This window comes from Littorina saxatilis, unplaced genomic scaffold (assembly GCF_037325665.1).
Source record: "Littorina saxatilis isolate snail1 unplaced genomic scaffold, US_GU_Lsax_2.0 scaffold_370, whole genome shotgun sequence".
NCBI classification, from domain to species: domain Eukaryota; kingdom Metazoa; phylum Mollusca; class Gastropoda; order Littorinimorpha; family Littorinidae; genus Littorina; species Littorina saxatilis.
In genome coordinates this window covers 77,501-94,300 of record NW_027128766.1, presented here as the reverse complement: position 1 = coordinate 94,300, position 16,800 = coordinate 77,501, and the positions used below count along the sequence as shown (strand labels likewise).

At 41.5% G+C, this 16,800-nt stretch overlaps 1 protein-coding gene and 1 pseudogene across 1 annotated transcript; both read right to left on the bottom strand.

Moving 5' to 3' along the window:
- Positions 1-3,532: 3,532 nt before the first annotated feature.
- Positions 3,533-10,890, bottom strand: LOC138957084 (octapeptide-repeat protein T2-like). The gene is made up of 4 exons (XM_070328252.1): positions 10,805-10,890; positions 6,938-7,007; positions 5,520-5,617; positions 3,533-4,250 (listed from the first exon to the last, which is right to left on the bottom strand). Exons 1-4 carry the CDS (start codon positions 10,888-10,890, stop codon positions 4,061-4,063), a joined length of 444 nt encoding a protein of 147 aa, XP_070184353.1. The 3' UTR covers positions 3,533-4,060.
- Positions 10,891-10,902: 12 nt separating this feature from the next.
- The window catches only part of LOC138957083 (uncharacterized protein PF3D7_1120000-like), a 52,378-nt pseudogene continuing 46,480 nt past the window's right edge, over positions 10,903-16,800 (bottom strand).

Sequence of the window (16,800 nt, the reverse complement as noted above, 5' to 3'; positions counted from 1 at the left end):
ACAAAATAGTGACCATGCGTGCAGGAAAGCACTATACCAACATTGAATTGATATTGCAAACATCAGTTCTGATATTGGATTTTGCATTGGAATCCAATATTGGTGGGATATTGCAAACATCATCAGTTCCAATATTGGACCAATATTGGATTTTTATTGGATTTTGCATTGGAATCCAATATTGGTGGGATATTCAGTCAACGATCACTTCCAATATTGGTCCAATAATGTCATCCAATATTGCCCAATAAAAAAGGCAATTTTGGAACAATATTGGACCAATATTGTTGTGCTGACTGCGCGCGCCGTTGGTTGAATGTTGATAACCTTACAGGTGGCCGGACGGTTTTTATCCCAATGGACTTAAAGCTGACAGATATATGCCGACAGTGTGTTGTTGTTGATCCCAACAGACTTAAAGCCGACAGATATATGCCGAACGGTTTTGATCCCAACGGACTTAAAGCCGATCTGCCGAACGGTTTTAATCCCAACAGACTCAAAGCCGACATATATATGCCTAACAGTTTTGATCCCAACAGTCTTACAGCCGACATATATATGCCGAACGGTTTTGATCCCAACAGTCTTAAAACCGACAGATATATGCCGAACGGTTTTGATCCCAGCAATCTTACAGTCGGCATATATATGCCGAACGGTTTTGATCCCAACAGTCTTAAAGCCGACAGATTTATGCCGAATGGTTTTAATCCCAATAGACTCAAAGCCGACATATATATATGCTGAAAGGTTTTGATCCCAACGGACTTAAAGCCGACAGCTAGATGCCACACAGACCGTGTAAAAACGGACTTAAAGCCGACAGATAGATGCCAAACAGACCGTGTAAAAACGGACTTAAAGCCGACAGCTAGATGCCGAACAGATCGGGTAAAAACGGACTTAAACCCGCCAGACAGATGCCGAACGTACCGTGTCAAAACGGACTTAAAGCCGACAGATAGATGCCGAACAGACCGTGTCAAAACGGACTTTGAACTGACGAATTGTATATATACGCTGAATAAGTATTTTAGATATGTGCGTTTTGTACTGGGCTCATAGCAATACACTTATGTAACCGAGTGCCGTAACACTACGATCACCTCGGGAAGCGAAGTGCAATCAAACAGGATTGAAAATGTTAGGGCCAATTTCTTAGCCCTATAAAAACTGTTATGCAAACCCGAAGGTTTCCATGAACATACAGACAATCGGAAACCACCAGACCCCATCACAAACAGAATTCTACAATCCACCGGTGTTGACTTAAAGGCCAACAACTCGGGTGCAGAGTCTGCTGTGAAAGGAGCGGTAGCCTCCCCTGTCACACTTATGCCACCTTGGTGTATGGGTTATTCTCCAGAGCTGGGTACCATTTAGTGACATGCATTCCCAGTCCTTTATATGATTATAACGTATGTTAAATGGCAACTGAATTAAGAATATATTATCTGTACTAGCTAGCCCAGAATGACACATCCCCCCAAACTTGTTGAGATACATAGATGCATACATATATGCATACATTTCGTCATCTGAAGTCCTAATGTACTTATTCTTGAAGTTTTAAAATCGAAAAAAAACTTTAACTTTATTTAAAAAAAAAAGAAAAAAGTTTCGACTTGGAGTTTGAAGGGGGGGGGGGGTTCAAAACTGACTGGCCTAGTCAGTTGAAAGAATGACACATCCCCCCAAACTTGTTGTGATACATAGATGCATACATATATTCATACATTTCATCATCTGAAGTCCTAATGTACTTATTCTTGAAGTTTTAAGGGAAGCGTCGAAAGTTATTTTTTCTCGATTTTTTCTTTTTCAGTATCATTTTCCAGCAAATATTGTCCACATTTACATTTAATTCGTTTTAAAAGGTCTTAAAGTACTTATTCTTGAAGTTTGAAGGGGGGGTCAGAACAGACTGGCCTAGTCAGTTTTGACCGGGGGGTTCATTCTAGGCTAGCTGATTTTGACCGGGAGGTGACCCCCCAAAAAAACTTGTGGAGATGCATAGATGCATTCATTTATGCGTACATTTCGTTTTAAAAGGTCCTAGTGTACTTATTTTTGAAGTTTTAAAGGAAACGTCCAAACTTTTTTTTTATTTTTTAGAATTTTTAATATTTTTTTTTAGATCATTTTTCCAACAGATTTTGTGCACACATACATATATTTCGTTTTAAAAGGTCCTGACATACTTATTCTTAAAGTTTGAAGGGGGGGGGTCAAAACTGACTGGGGGGGGTCAAAATTGCCTAGCCCAGAATGACCTCCCAGTCAAAATCAGCTTGCCCAGAATGACCTCCCGGTCAAAACTGACTATGTGTCAAAATGGCCTGTTACACCCCGTTTCGCCGCTGTGGAAAGTAAAAGACTCAAGTCATTCTGCAAGAAGTGCGCAGGTGGCTGATTACGTCAAACACGCACACACCTGGGTAGCGCGGCTCTTGTTGCTGCTAGCTTTCCACTGGGAGGAAGCGACCCGAATTGCACGGCAACGGGATAACAGAGTATCAAAAATGACAAACAAAATTACCCCAAAGCAAACAAACGTAGGCATCTTTAAGACCAGACACCGTTGCGAAACTGTCTCATTAGGCCTGGCGCTAACGTATGTAACTTCACCAGGACAGACGACGCACTGCAGATTATCCCAGCCCGTTACACGTTGCGTGAAAGGAAAACAGGCCAATTATTCGTCGTAATCCCTATCTTTTTCTTTTTTCATTACTTTATTACTTTATTGTCCCATCGCTGGGAAATTCGGGTCGCTTCCTCCCAGTGGAAAGCTAGCAGCAACGGAGTCGCGCTACCCAGGTGTCTGCGTGTTTAGGTGTATTCAGCCACCTGCACTTATGGCAGAATGACCAAGGTCTTTTACGTGCCATTGTGATGACACGGGGGTGGGACATGGCTTCCGTCTCTGGGTCTGCACATAAAGTTGACCCGTGTCCGTCCCGGCCCGAATTCGAACCTGCGACCTTTCGATCACAAGTCCAGTGCTCTACCAACTGAGCTACCGGGCTGTGCGTCGTATGTGCCGCTGAAACTGTGCAGGTATATTCTGCCCTTAGCAAAATGGCAAGAAGCGAGGCAACGTGCGCTATCAGTTTTGTGTGGCTATTAACCTATAGCTCTTCCTGTCGCCATTTTACTGTCTCACCCTGCACCCGTCCAGCATTTCTCGTCTATATTGATCCCCACGGCTTACAGTTTATAATGGACAGAAAGGGAGGTAAGCCACGACTGCCATCAACCCTCATCACGCAAGGATACGGACAGCACGGTCCTACAAAACGGTTACAACTCGCTATTGCCGCGGCCCGTTGTTGCCGCGGCCCGTTATTGCCGCAACCCGCTATTGCCGCAACCCGTTATTGCCGCAACCCGCTATTGCTGCGGAACTTTCCCGCAAGAAAGATCCCCTGATTCCGGTTTGTTAAAAAAAAATTTGCGCCAGTTAGATGCCATCAAACAACAGAGTTGGTAACTCTGCCGTGTGTTACGCGTGATTGTTCTGAAAAGTGACTATTACACTCGACTCCACTTAGCTCGACCCCGCTTAGCTCGTCCGCCGTTTAGCTCGTCGCCATATTTTTTCCCCGGGCTGACGTCCTTCTTTGTATCTGTAAAATTAAGCTGGTTAGCTCGTCCGCCGGTTAGCTCGTCCGCCGCTTTGCTCGACCAAACTTTCCAGTCCCAAGGCATGGTGTGACGTCATTTACGCCGGATAGCTCGTCATAACGACATTGTGTCGTCAGCGATGACGTCTTCTGACAGGATGACAGTAACAAAAGAACGTTCCATAAACTGCCAGACTTTTCGAATTGAATGTCAAAGAAGAAAACATGCGCTGTTTATCTGATTTTGCTACTTTGTTTCAATTTTCTCCCACTTATTAGTAGGTACAATGTACACACAAAACTTTCTTTGAAAATGGTGTGTGTGTGTTTTGTGTGTGTGTGTATGTAAGCACGCAAATGAGTTAGTGCTTTTTTTGCGTGTGTGTTTGTGTGTGTTTAACTTTTTTCTGGCGCCGTGTTTACTTGGTTTTTCATTTAAAATTCTTCTCATTGGACTGCTTATTTTTGGATTTAATAAAAAAAATCCCAAGAAATGTGCTTTCTGTTTCATGGTTTACATCTCTCTCTCTCTCTCTCTCTCTCTCTCTCTCTCTCTCTCTCTCTCTCTCTCTCTCTCTCTCTCTCTCTCTCTCTCTCTCTCTCTCTCTCTCTCTCTCTCTTCTGCCTATCTCTCTGTTATTTTCATAGTAACACATGTTACAAACCCAATATGCGAAACGAATATAAACTCTATCAACATCTTACCGAGTCTATGAACAGAAATTCGTCATTTGACCATTGCACATCATAGCTCCTACTCCATGGTGATGAAAGGATTACTTCTGGTTTGTAGACACGGTAAAATGTCATGTTGTGAACAAAGGGCTATTCGAGGATGATCTACTAGATTGATAGTTATCTCAGAACCTGATACACCCGTTTACAAGTGTTTATGTGCTTTTATTGGTCTGGACGAATTCGCCGGATAGCTCGTCGCAGCATATCCCCCAGGGAAATTGGACTCCGTTTACCTCGTCCGCTGCTTAGCTCGTCGGCCGGTTAGCTCGTCGCGAATTTTTCGGTCCCGAGAGGGACGAGCTAAGCGGAGACGACTGTACATGATTGTTCTGAAAGTCTACTATTTATTTCATCGTAAACATGTAAGCCCTCATACGTGATTGTTCTGAAAGCTTACTAATTTACATGATTGTTCTGAAACTCTACTAAAGGTAAACTTGCTTCACCCGTGAAATGTTGTCAGATATGGAACAATATGTATACCCCAGCCCAACGAAGTTGGAGGGGGGTATACTGGATTCACTTTGTCCATCTGTCTGTGTGTATGTCTGTATGTATATGGAACAATATTTTGATACAATGATACTAAATCTTTAGTGATATTGATATTTATACCCCAGCCCAATGAATACAAACTCAACAAGTAATACGTTTCATACATTGAACATGTCTTCTTTATTGTTCTCAACTCAAAATTCAAATTAAATGTCCAAAGACACAAATTATTTATAATCTTCAAAAATGTAATGATTCTTCATGAGTATTCCCAACTCAAAATTCTAATTACAGGTTTAAAGGGAGACATAGAAACTTTTGATTTTCCCTCTTTGCCATGCTTAGGTGGCTAGGTCACCATAATGGATCGAAAGGCATGGCAAAGAGGGAAAATGGAAGCTAATTTTTGCCCCTTTTAAGACGAAAGGCACAACAAATAATTTTCACAAATGAAACTTCTTTTTTTTTAGGAACTAAAAATTCAAGTGGAGAGGGGGTGAGAGACGTGAGGAGATGGCCGGGGTTGCGAGATGGGTGGGGAGTCTGGGCTATAAAGTTCTTGCACGCGAGACAATATACTTCTTTTGTGTGTGTGTGTGTGTGGGGGGGGTATTTTGTTTATCAACTCTCTCTCTCTCTCTCTCTTCTCTCTCACACTCTCTCTCTCTCTTCTCTCTCTCTCTCTCACACTCTCTCTCTCTCTTCTCTCCCTCTCTCTTCTCTCTCTCTCTCACACACTCTCTCTCTCTTCTCTCTCTCTCTCACTCTCTCTCTCACACTCTCTCTCTCCCTCCCCCCCTCTCTCTCTCTCTCTCTTTCTCTCTCTCTCTGTGAATATTTTTGTCATCCTAAATATTGGGGGGGGGGGAAAGACATGTTTGCCCCCCCCCCACACCCCAGGAACAGCAGCTGCCCCCCCCCCCCCCCCCCAGTTTCCGACGCCAGTGCACTGAGTACATACGCACACACACACACCACACATACACACACATGAACGCTAAATGTATTAGCACATCTCTGTTTTCAGTGACACTTGTTTTTTTTATTACACAGCAACCACCAGAATTTTGTATATGAATTATTCAAATGGTTTGATAAAGTTTCAGTTGATATGAACAAACCTCCCCCACCCCCTACACCTAAAAAAAGGAAGTGGAGAGACGGATCAACTCAAACACACATCTAAAGCTGTCGCGCACACAGAAGACGGATCAACTCAAACACACTTCGTTGGGCAGGGGTATACATATATATGTATTGTTCCATATCTGACTACATTTCACGGGTGAAGCAAGTTTACCTGTAGTAGAGTTTCAGAACAATCATGTAAATTAGTAAGCTTTCAGAACAATCACGTATGAGGGCTTACATGATTACGATGAAATAAATAGTCTACTTTCAGAACAATCATGTAATAGTCACTTTTCAGAACAATCACGCGTAACAGCCGTGTGTTACGCGTGATTGTTCTGAAAAGTGACTATTACATGATTGTTCTGAAAGTAGACTATTTATTTCATCGTAATCGTGTAAGCCCAGGGGTGGACGAGGGGGGGGGGGTGCACAGGGTGCAGGTGCACCCCCCCTCCAAACAAACAAAAACCAAAAAACAAGAAGGGCAAAGCCCATACGACTAACATGCTTGACCTTTACATGACCTTGACCTTCAGGGTCAAGGTCAAATAACTAAACCTAGCAATGACATCATACACTAAGAACTGCTTTACACATTTTTCCTACCACGGCTCAGAAAACCATATCAGTTGCACGCAAAAATGAATCTCAGAACTGATCTGATGTATGAGATGCAATAAGCAAACGTTTCTTCCAGAGGCTCGTGTCTCCCGATGATATTCATCCGCTGGGTCTTGACTGAAATACAAGCCATATAAAAAACCACTCGTGTTGTAACCTATACATATATATGTGTGTGTGTGTGTGTGTGTGTGAGTGCGTGTTTGTGTGTGTGTGTGTGTGTGTGTGTGTGTGTGTGTGTGTGTGTGTGTGTGTGTGTGTGTGACTCTCTGTGTCTTTCTCTTGCTAACTCGCTCGCTCACTCACTCACTCAGTCTCTCTCTCTCTCTCTCTCTCTCTCTCTCTCTCTCTCTCTCTCTCTCTCTCTCTCTCTCTCTCTCTCCGTTAGGCCTTAATACAATAAACCATTCTGAGCAGGGCCGGACTACCGGGGGGGGGGGGGGGGGGGGGGGGGGGGGGTTATAGGGGTAGCCTAAACATGTACCTCAATTAAAAACATTTTTTATTATTGTTTATTTTATGCCGTTTCATGCAAGGAGCGACCATTTTCCTATCTCAGAACATGACCTACCCATCAGCCACAGAACATCCCCCTGGACCACCACTGGCAACCCCCCCCCCCCCTCCTCTTAGCCTAGTCCGGCCCTGCTGAGTATTCTCTCCCTCCCTCCCTCCCTCTCTCTCTCTCTCTCTCTCTCTCTCTCTCTTTATATATATCTCTCTCTCCCTGTACCTCTTATTCACTCTTTCTCTGTACCTCTTTAAAATCGCTTACTCCTTGTCTCCCCCCCTCCCCCCCTCTCTCTCCATCTGTCTTGTCTTGCTCTTTCTTTCTCGCTCGTTCTTTCCCCCTCACCTCTCTCACTCGCATTATACCATTACCGTATATCTATCTATATATATACGACTAGTGTCTGTCTGTCTGTCTGTCTGTCTGTTCGCGATGCACGGCCAAAGTTCTCGGTGGATCTTTTTCAAATTTGGACACCGTATTCAGCTACACCCCGGACACAACCTCATCGATGAGATATTTCAACACGTGCTCTCAGCGCGCAGAACCGATTTTGTTGTTGTTGTTGTTGTTGTTGTTGTCGGGATCCACTACCAGTAACTCTTCCTTATCTTCTCCAGTGTTTTCAGCCGCGATTATCTCCCTTCCTCCGTGTGGCGTCAATCCATATTCCCGTTACTAGGTTACTATTTTTAGAAGGTCACTGCACGTTACTATTTTTAGAAGGTCTATAGTGTTTTGCGCGTTTATCTCCTTTCCTTCGTAAGCCGGCGTACACCCGGCAAAGCCGGGTCCCAGGCGCAGCCTGGTATTCGGCTCTACTTCTTCCTGGCGAAGCCGTACCCGACGAAGCGGGTATTCATCTAGTATGTATAGGTTACAACACGAGTGGTTTTTTATATGGCTTGTATTTCAGTCAAGACCCAGCGGATGAATATCATCGGGAGACACGAGCCTTTGGCGAGTGGCTCTCGATTGATATTCCCGCTGGGTCTTGACTGAAATACAAGCCATATAAAAAAGCACGAGTGTTGTAATCTGTATATCCCATTCTACCATCAAACACAAAGTGTAGACTACTAGCGGCACTGTTGCGATCTGTGCAGGGTAAAACTGTTGCCAGCGAGACTTAGCCCTTTTGCAACCTTAAACTAAGTGACCGTCGCTGAAAAAATAAAACGAATGAGTGCATCGATAAGTACGCGGTAACACTACTTTCAGACCATTTAAAAGCTTTAAGTAAAGGTTCATAAGTTGCAAGAAAGTAATGAAGTCGAATAGAAATTAATTTAGTTGAAGCGCACAATTCTTTTGTTTTGCGTTTCAGGTCGGCAGAACGGGCGAAACGGGTTTGGGACCCATTTGGCTTACTCGATTCAGAATTGATTCCACGTTGTTTTTCTCGAACGTGTGTAATTAGGCTTATTGACAGAGAAGCAAATTTTAGGGAACAAATATGTAGGTTTAGATTTAACCATTTGCTCCCTATTTGAAATGTATCTACGTGATAAACTGTTTTGCGAGTGTGTTTGCATGGATGAACTTAAACTGGTATGGGTCACACAGTGAGGAAAACGCGACCGACACGTCTGTCACCGCCGATTGATTGCATTTTGAAGGAATATGACTGGATTACGGAAAAATATGTGGACTTACTGCAGAGCCAGGCAAAAGAGTAGACTTGCTCGCAAAACACGTGAAACAGCCGATGTTTGATAGCTGAAGGCGCACACCAAAACACACTGCCGACAGATTCTCAAAAGTCGTCTGCTAACGATGCAAGGGGAGGGTACTCGGGTTTTTGTTTTGGTTCGCTAGCATCTGGTTATCTTGTAAGTTGAATGTTCGTTTTTTTCGACCTGCATTGCTTTCATAATGAAAGAAACTTTTGCTTATTGCATCTCATACATCAGATCAGTTCTGAGATTCATTTTTGCGTGCAACTGATATGGTTTTCTGAGCCGTGCAATACGATTTTAGAACTTCATACAAATGTGTCACATTGTTCGGCGCGAGGTCAAAGGTCGGGAGCAAAGTAGTTCTTCGCCCAAATCGGAATCTGCACTATCATATATTTTTTTGAGTCCATGATGTATTTATTGAGCTATAAAAATACAACATATATACCCATACTGAAGTAACAGAGACAAAGAAGGGAGGTCATGGGATATATATATATATGCACGGATGTTTTTCTGTGTGTGAGTTTGTTTGTACGATACCGGCTGTGCCGGCGTGTGCGTGTGAGAGAGAGAGAGAGAGAGAGAGAGAGAGAGAGAGAGAGAGAGAGAGAGAGAGAGAGAGAGAGAGAGAGAGCTGTACCTCTCTTCGTTTTAACTTTCTGAGCGTGTGTTTTATCCAAACATATCATGTCTATATGTTTTTGGAATCAGGAACTGACAAGGAATAAGATGAAATTGTTTTTAAATCGATGTCGGAAATTTAATTTTGATCATAATTTTTATATTTTTAATTTTCAGAGCTTGTTTTCAATCCGGATATAACATATTTATATGTTTTTGGAATCAGAAAATGATGAAGAATAAGATGAATGTAATTTTGGATCATTTTATAAAAAATCTATTTTAATTACAATTTTCAGATTTTTAATGACCAAAGTCATTACTTAATTTTTAAGCCACCAAGCTGAAAGGCAATACCAAAGTCCGGCCTTTGTCAGAGATTGCTTGGCCAAAATTTCAATCAATGTTATTAAAAAATGAGGGTGTGACAGTGCCACCTCAACTTTGACAAAAAGCCGGATATGACGTCATCAAAAGTATTAATCGAAAAAATGAAAAAAAAAGTCCGGTGATATCATTCCCAGGAACTCTCATGTCAAATTTAATAAAGATCGGTTCAGTAGTTTAGTCTGAATAGCTCTACACACACACACACTCACAGACAGACAGACAGACACACAGACAGACAGACACACAGACAGACACACAGACACACACACACACACACGCACACACACACTCACACCACGACCCTCGTCTCGATTCCCCCTCTATGTTAAAACATTTAGTCAAAACTTGACTAAATGTAAAAAGAACAAAAAAGGTTCCGCGGCAATAGCGGGTTGCGGCAATAGCGGGTTGCGGCAATAACGGGTTGCGGCAATAACGGGCCGCGGCAATAGCGGGTGCCTCCCTACAAAACGCCCTCTCGTTGTCGGATGAAGTTTATGGTATGAAACCACTTTGACTTGGACTTCTGGGGTAAAGTTTATGGTTTGAAAACACTTTGGCCTGGACTCCTGGGGTGAAGTTTATGGAATGAAAACACTTTGGCTTGGACTCCTGGGGTGAAGTTTATGGTATGATAACACTTTGGCTTGGACTCCTGGGGTGAAGTTTATGGTATGAAACCACTTTGGCTTGGACTCCTGGGGTGAAGTTTATGGTTTGAAAACACTTTGGCTTGGACTCCTGGGGTGAAGTTTATCGTTTGAAAACACTTTGGCTTGGACTCCTGGGGTGAAGTTTATGGTGTGAAAACACTTTGGCTTGGACTCCTGGGGTGAAGTTTATGGTTTGAAAACACTTTGGCCTAGACTCCTGGGGTGAAGTTTATGGTTTGAAAACACTTTGGCCTGGACTCCTGGGGTAAAGTTTATGGTTTGAAAACACTTTGGCCTGGACTCCTGGGGTGAAGTTTATGGTATGAAAACACTTTGGCCTGGACTCCTCGGATTCGCCCTCCTTTCAATCCGTCTGATTCTCGATATTTTCTTCTCTTGCGCTGAATGGAGGCCATCGTTGGGTGTTGTTAGCTGTGATTGTCTTCTTTGTGATTGTCTTCATTGTCTTCTTTGTGATTGTCTTCTTTGTGATTGTCTTCTTTGTGATTGTCTTCTTTGTGATTGTCTTCTTTGTGATTGTCTTCTTTGTGATTGTCTTCTTTGTGATTGTCTTCATTGTCTTCTTTGTGATTGTCTTCTTTGTGATTGTGTTCATTGTCTTCTTTGTGATTGTCTTCATTGTCTTCTTTGTGATTGTCTTCATTGTCTTCTTTGTGATTGTCTTCATTGTGATTGTCTTCTTTGTGATTGTCTTCATTGTCTTCTTTGTGATTGTCTTCATTGTCTTCTTTGCGATTGTCTTCATTGTCTTCTTTGTGATTGTCTTCATTGTCTTCTTTGTGATTGTCTTCATTGTCTTCTTTGTGATTGTCTTCATTGTCTTCTTTGTGATTGTCTTCATTGTCTTCTTTGTGATTGTCTTCATTGTCTTCTTTGTGATTGTGTTCATTGTCTTCTTTGTGATTGTGTTCATTGTCTTCTTTGTGATTGTCTTCATTGTCTTCTTTGTGATTGTGTTCATTGTCTTCTTTGTGATTGTCTTCATTGTCTTCTTTGTGATTGTCTTCTTTGTCTTCTTTGTGATTGTCTTCATTGTCTTCTTTGCGATTGTCTTCATTGTCTTCTTTGTGATTGTCTTCATTGTCTTCTTTGTGATTGTCTTCATTGTCTTCTTTGTGATTGTCTTCATTGTCTTCTTTGTGATTGTCTTCATTGTCTTCTTTGTGATTGTCTTCTTTGTCTTCTTTGTGATTGTCTTCATTGTCTTCTTTGCGATTGTCTTCATTGTCTTCTTTGTGATTGTCTTCATTGTCTTCTTTGTGATTGTCTTCATTGTCTTCTTTGTGATTGTCTTCATTGTCTTCTTTGCGATTGTCTTCATTGTGATTGTCTTCTTTGTGATTGTGTTCATTGTCTTCTTTGTGATTGTCTTCATTGTCTTCTTTGTGATTGTCTTCTTTGTGATTGTCTTCTTTGTGATTGTGTTCATTGTCTTCTTTGCGATTGTCTTCATTGTCTTCTTTGCGATTGTGTTCATTGTCTTCTTTGTGATTGTCTTCTTTGTGATTGTGTTCATTGTCTTCTTTGTGATTGTCTTCATTGTCTTCTTTGTGATTGTCTTCTTTGCGATTGTCTTCATTGTCTTCTTTGCGATTGTCTTCTTTGTGATTGTGTTCATTGTCTTCTTTGCGATTGTCTTCATTGTCTTCTTTGCGATTGTCTTCTTTGTGATTGTCTTCATTGTGATTGTCTTCTTTGTGATTGTCTTCATTGTCTTCTTTGCGATTGTCTTCATTGTGATTGTCTTCTTTGTGATTGTCTTCTTTGTGATTGTGTTCATTGTCTTCTTTGTGATTGTCTTCATTGTCTTCTTTGTGATTGTCTTCTTTGTGATTGTGTTCATTGTCTTCTTTGTGATTGTCTTCATTGTCTTCTTTGTGATTGTCTTCTTTGTGATTGTCTTCTTTGTGATTGTCTTCATTGTCTTCTTTGTGATTGTCTTCATTGTGATTGTCTTCATTGTCTTCTTTGTGATTGTCTTCTTTGTCTTCTTTGTGATTGTCTTCATTGTCTTCTTTGCGATTGTCTTCTTTGTGATTGTCTTCATTGTCTTCTTTGCGATTGTCTTCATTGTCTTCTTTGTGATTGTCTTCATTGTCTTCTTTGTGATTGTCTTCTTTGTGATTGTCTTCATTGTCTTCTTTGTGATTGTCTTCTTTGTGATTGTCTTCTTTGTCTTCTTTGTGATTGTCTTCATTGTCTTCTTTGCGATTGTCTTCATTGTCTTCTTTGTGATTGTCTTCTTTGTGATTGTCTTCATTGTCTTCTTTGTGATTGTCTTCTTTGTGATTGTCTTCTTTGTGATTGTCTTCTTTGTGATTGTCTTCTTTGCGATTGTCTTCATTGTCTTCTTTGCGATTGTCTTCATTGTCTTCTTTGTGATTGTCTTCTTTGTGATTGTCTTCATTGTCTTCTTTGTGATTGTCTTCTTTGCGATTGTCTTCATTGTCTTCTTTGTGATTGTCTTCTTTGTGATTGTCTTCATTGTCTTCTTTGCGATTGTCTTCATTGTGATTGTCTTCATTGTCTTCTTTGCGATTGTCTTCATTGTCTTCTTTGTGATTGTCTTCATTGTCTTCTTTGTGATTGTCTTCTTTGTGATTGTGTTCATTGTCTTCTTTGCGATTGTCTTCATTGTCTTCTTTGTGATTGTCTTCATTGTGATTGTCTTCATTGTCTTCTTTGTGATTGTCTTCATTGTCTTCTTTGTGATTGTCTTCTTTGTGATTGTCTTCATTGTCTTCTTTGCGATTGTCTTCATTGTCTTCTTTGTGATTGTCTTCTTTGTGATTGTCTTCTTTGTGATTGTCTTCATTGTCTTCTTTGTGATTGTCTTCTTTGTGATTGTCTTCTTTGTCTTCTTTGTGATTGTCTTCATTGTCTTCTTTGTGATTGTCTTCATTGTCTTCTTTGTGATTGTCTTCATTGTGATTGTCTTCATTGTCTTCTTTGTGATTGTCTTCATTGTCTTCTTTGTGATTGTCTTCTTTGTGATTGTCTTCATTGTCTTCTTTGTGATTGTCTTCTTTGTGATTGTCTTCTTTGTCTTCTTTGTGATTGTCTTCATTGTCTTCTTTGTGATTGTCTTCATTGTCTTCTTTGTGATTGTCTTCTTTGTGATTGTCTTCATTGTCTTCTTTGCGATTGTCTTCTTTGCGATTGTCTTCATTGTCTTCTTTGTGATTGTCTTCTTTGTGATTGTCTTCTTTGCGATTGTCTTATTTGTGATTGTCTTCATTGTCTTCTTTGTGATTGTCTTATTTGTGATTGTCTTCATTGTCTTCTTTGTGATTGTCTTCTTTGTGATTGTCTTCATTGTCTTCTTTGTGATTGTCTTCTTTGCGATTGTCTTCATTGTGATTGTCTTTATTGTCTTCTTTGTGATTGTCTTCTTTGTGATTGTCTTCTTTGTGATTGTCTTCTTTGCGATTGTCTTCATTGTGATTGTCTTTATTGTCTTCTTTGTGATTGTCTTCATTGTCTTCTTTGCGATTGTCTTCTTTGTGATTGTGTTCATTGTCTTCTTTGTGATTGTCTTCATTGTCTTCTTTGTGATTGTCTTCATTGTCTTCTTTGTGATTGTCTTCATTGTCTTCTTTGTGATTGTCTTCTTTGTGATTGTCTTCATTGTCTTCTTTGCGATTGTCTTCTTTGCGATTGTCTTCTTTTTGATCTGGAAACTTGCATACTCCCAGTAAGGTCATATATTGTACTACCGGCGTTGCAAGCCCCTGGAGCAATTTTTTGATTAGTGCTTTTGTGAACAAGAAACACTTAACAAGTGGCTCTACCCCATCTCCCCCCCCCTTTCCCCTATCCCATCTCCCCCCTTTCCCTCGTCGCGATATAACCTTCGTGGTTGAAAACGACGTTAAACACCAAATAAAGAAAGAAAGAATTCTTTTTGATTGTAATCTTTGTGACTAAACTCAGACTCGCGACATAAGTGTCTGCATCCCCAGCCCAATGATCTTTCCCCAAACACAACGCTGACGTCAGCTGGCGCCATTCCGTTGTCGCCTCCTGCTTGACGCCTTGCGGCTGTATCAGACGTTTAAGGAGACTTATGCCCCTTTTTCTTGAGGATGAAAGTCGCTTGTTGTTTTGTCAGATGCCAGGAGTTTGATTCCGCGTAACTCTCGCTTACTCTATTGCAGAGTAATTTCGTATGCATGTAGAGCGCTTACTTCCCTTTTACCCCAGATTTTGAAATGGCGTTTTGCCTCATTTAAGATTGTAATTTACTAGGTTAAAGAAGGAGTGTTTCTTGACCGGTGTAACACGAGAAAATTACTCCCACGAGATTTTTACTCCGGAGTAAAAATGTCGTACGAAAATTGTACTCCCTTCACGAAAAACTTACTCCCCCAAAACACGAGAAAACAAGAAATTCCTCCGAGGTAGGAAAAACACCCCCGTTGGTCAAAGGGAAATAACCATTCTCACTGAGAAGGTTATTTCCCTTTGACCATTAATATGTGCCTCTATAAGTCCTTGTAGAATCTTAATCCACCAATAACTCCCTAACCGTGTGTTTGACTGGTCCCAATGTTTGTAAGGACCGTCTCAGGAATGTAGAGAACCTGTTCACCAAGTTTGGTGACGATCGGTCCGTTCATTCTTGAGATCTATATGCGAACACAAACAAACAAACACATCGAGCGAAACCTATACACACCCCTATACCGGGGGTGTAATTACTCCCCACGACAGGTGTGTTCCGAGTCACATTTCGGTCGAAAATGTTACTCCCCTGACGAATAAATAACGAATAAATTATTCCACCCTAACACGAGCAATTTACTGCCCACGCCAGGTGTACGCAACTTTTACTCCCCTGTCCCCTGTTAGTCTTGGTGGTGGAATAGGGGTGGTGGGAGGGTAGCGCGACATTTGTTTGCGCGAGATCACGTATTGGCATTATCCCTTCGCCCGCATCTCATTTTCGCGTACGAGATTTTTACTGGAAGTAAAAAAATGGGGAGTCAAAATTTCGTGGAGGGAGTAATTTGTGTGTGCCTTGGGGAGTTTTTTTCTCGTACGAAAGGTGTACTCTGAGTAAGAATTTCGTACGAAATTTTTACTCCGGAGTAAATATTTCGTGGAGTAAGAATTTCGTGTTCCACCGGTCTCATTGAACTAGCATCATTGCCACTTTACTGGGGTCATTTAAGAGTGATACACTATCGGAGCTCTTCAGTCCGCGATGCGTATCCCCAGTAAACGAATCTGGCACGACCGGCAGAGAATACAAAGCGGGTTCCAATGTCCTGTCCGTGCAGCAAAGGAAATGAAATGACGCTGTCCAAGACCGGACAATGCGGAGAATACAGAGCGGGTTCGTGTCCCGAGCACAGCAGGACAAATGGATAATGCAGGCGGGAAGGGCGGCTACAGGACGGATTCCCCGGATCAAGACGTTGTCTCCATTGTGTTAGAACGAAATGCGAGTTAGTGGCAGGAGATGAAGAGAGGTTGTGGGCAGATTCCACAGATGAAAAAAAGTAGGGGTGCGGATGAAAGCTGACAGGGAGATAAAGAGGCGCGAAGTAACGTAATGAACGCATCAAGGAGGCTGCAGCACTTGTCGTTGCCGTAGTAGCAGCAGCAGCAGCAACGCATCAGTAGCGTTGGTGGTAGGAGCAAAGATGGTAGAAGCTGAGAATCCCACCTACATCAGTCTCCCCATAACGTTCTAGCTGCTTGACCTTGAACCCAAAAGCCTCTCAAGGACTCGCTAGTTATCCGGGGAATGATTGGTGGTAATATCGTTTATGCTACCAAGCTTCTACCCTCTTTAGTAGGAGTAGCAGCAGCGGCATCAGAGGTAGAAGGTAGTATGTAGTACAATGTAGTAGAAGGGTACCAGCCAGTGTAGTAGTAGCGGAAGCGGTGGTTATGGTTTAGTTTATAATCAAACGTTATTGCTAATACCATATTTTGATATTTAGCTTACCATCCCGAAGAAGGCAGTAACGTGCCGAAATATTGATTATAGATACAAACGTACCTAACCTGGTTACTGGTGTGTTTTCTTTTTATTTACATATTTTAATAATCATGTATGTAAAGTTTACATATTGTAAAAGTATTATACGGAAGACAACTAAACCACATTTAAACAATCTAAAATTGAGAGACATTTTCCAACCAAAATAAAACACTGAGACATGGGTTTTGACACCGAGCTAGATTGTGTCTGAGTATTTGTTTGCGAGAACTTTCTTTGAGTCGGATAATTTGACACCAAAACGCAATGTCTAAAAATGGTTTCGATACAGGCAACAGAAAATGTTAAAATATCA

Coding starts and splice junctions, on each gene's coding strand:
- LOC138957084 (XM_070328252.1), bottom strand. CDS start 10,890: ATGGCCTCCATTCAGCGCAAGAGAAGAAAATATCGAGAATCAGACGGA. Junction 5,618..6,937: donor GAGAGAGAGAGAGAGAGAGA/GAGAGACTGAGT, acceptor GAGTGAGAGAGA/GAGAGAAGAGAGAGAGAGTG. Junction 4,251..5,519: donor AGAGAGAAGAGAGAGAGAGA/GTGTGAGAGAGA, acceptor AGAGATAGGCAG/AAGAGAGAGAGAGAGAGAGA.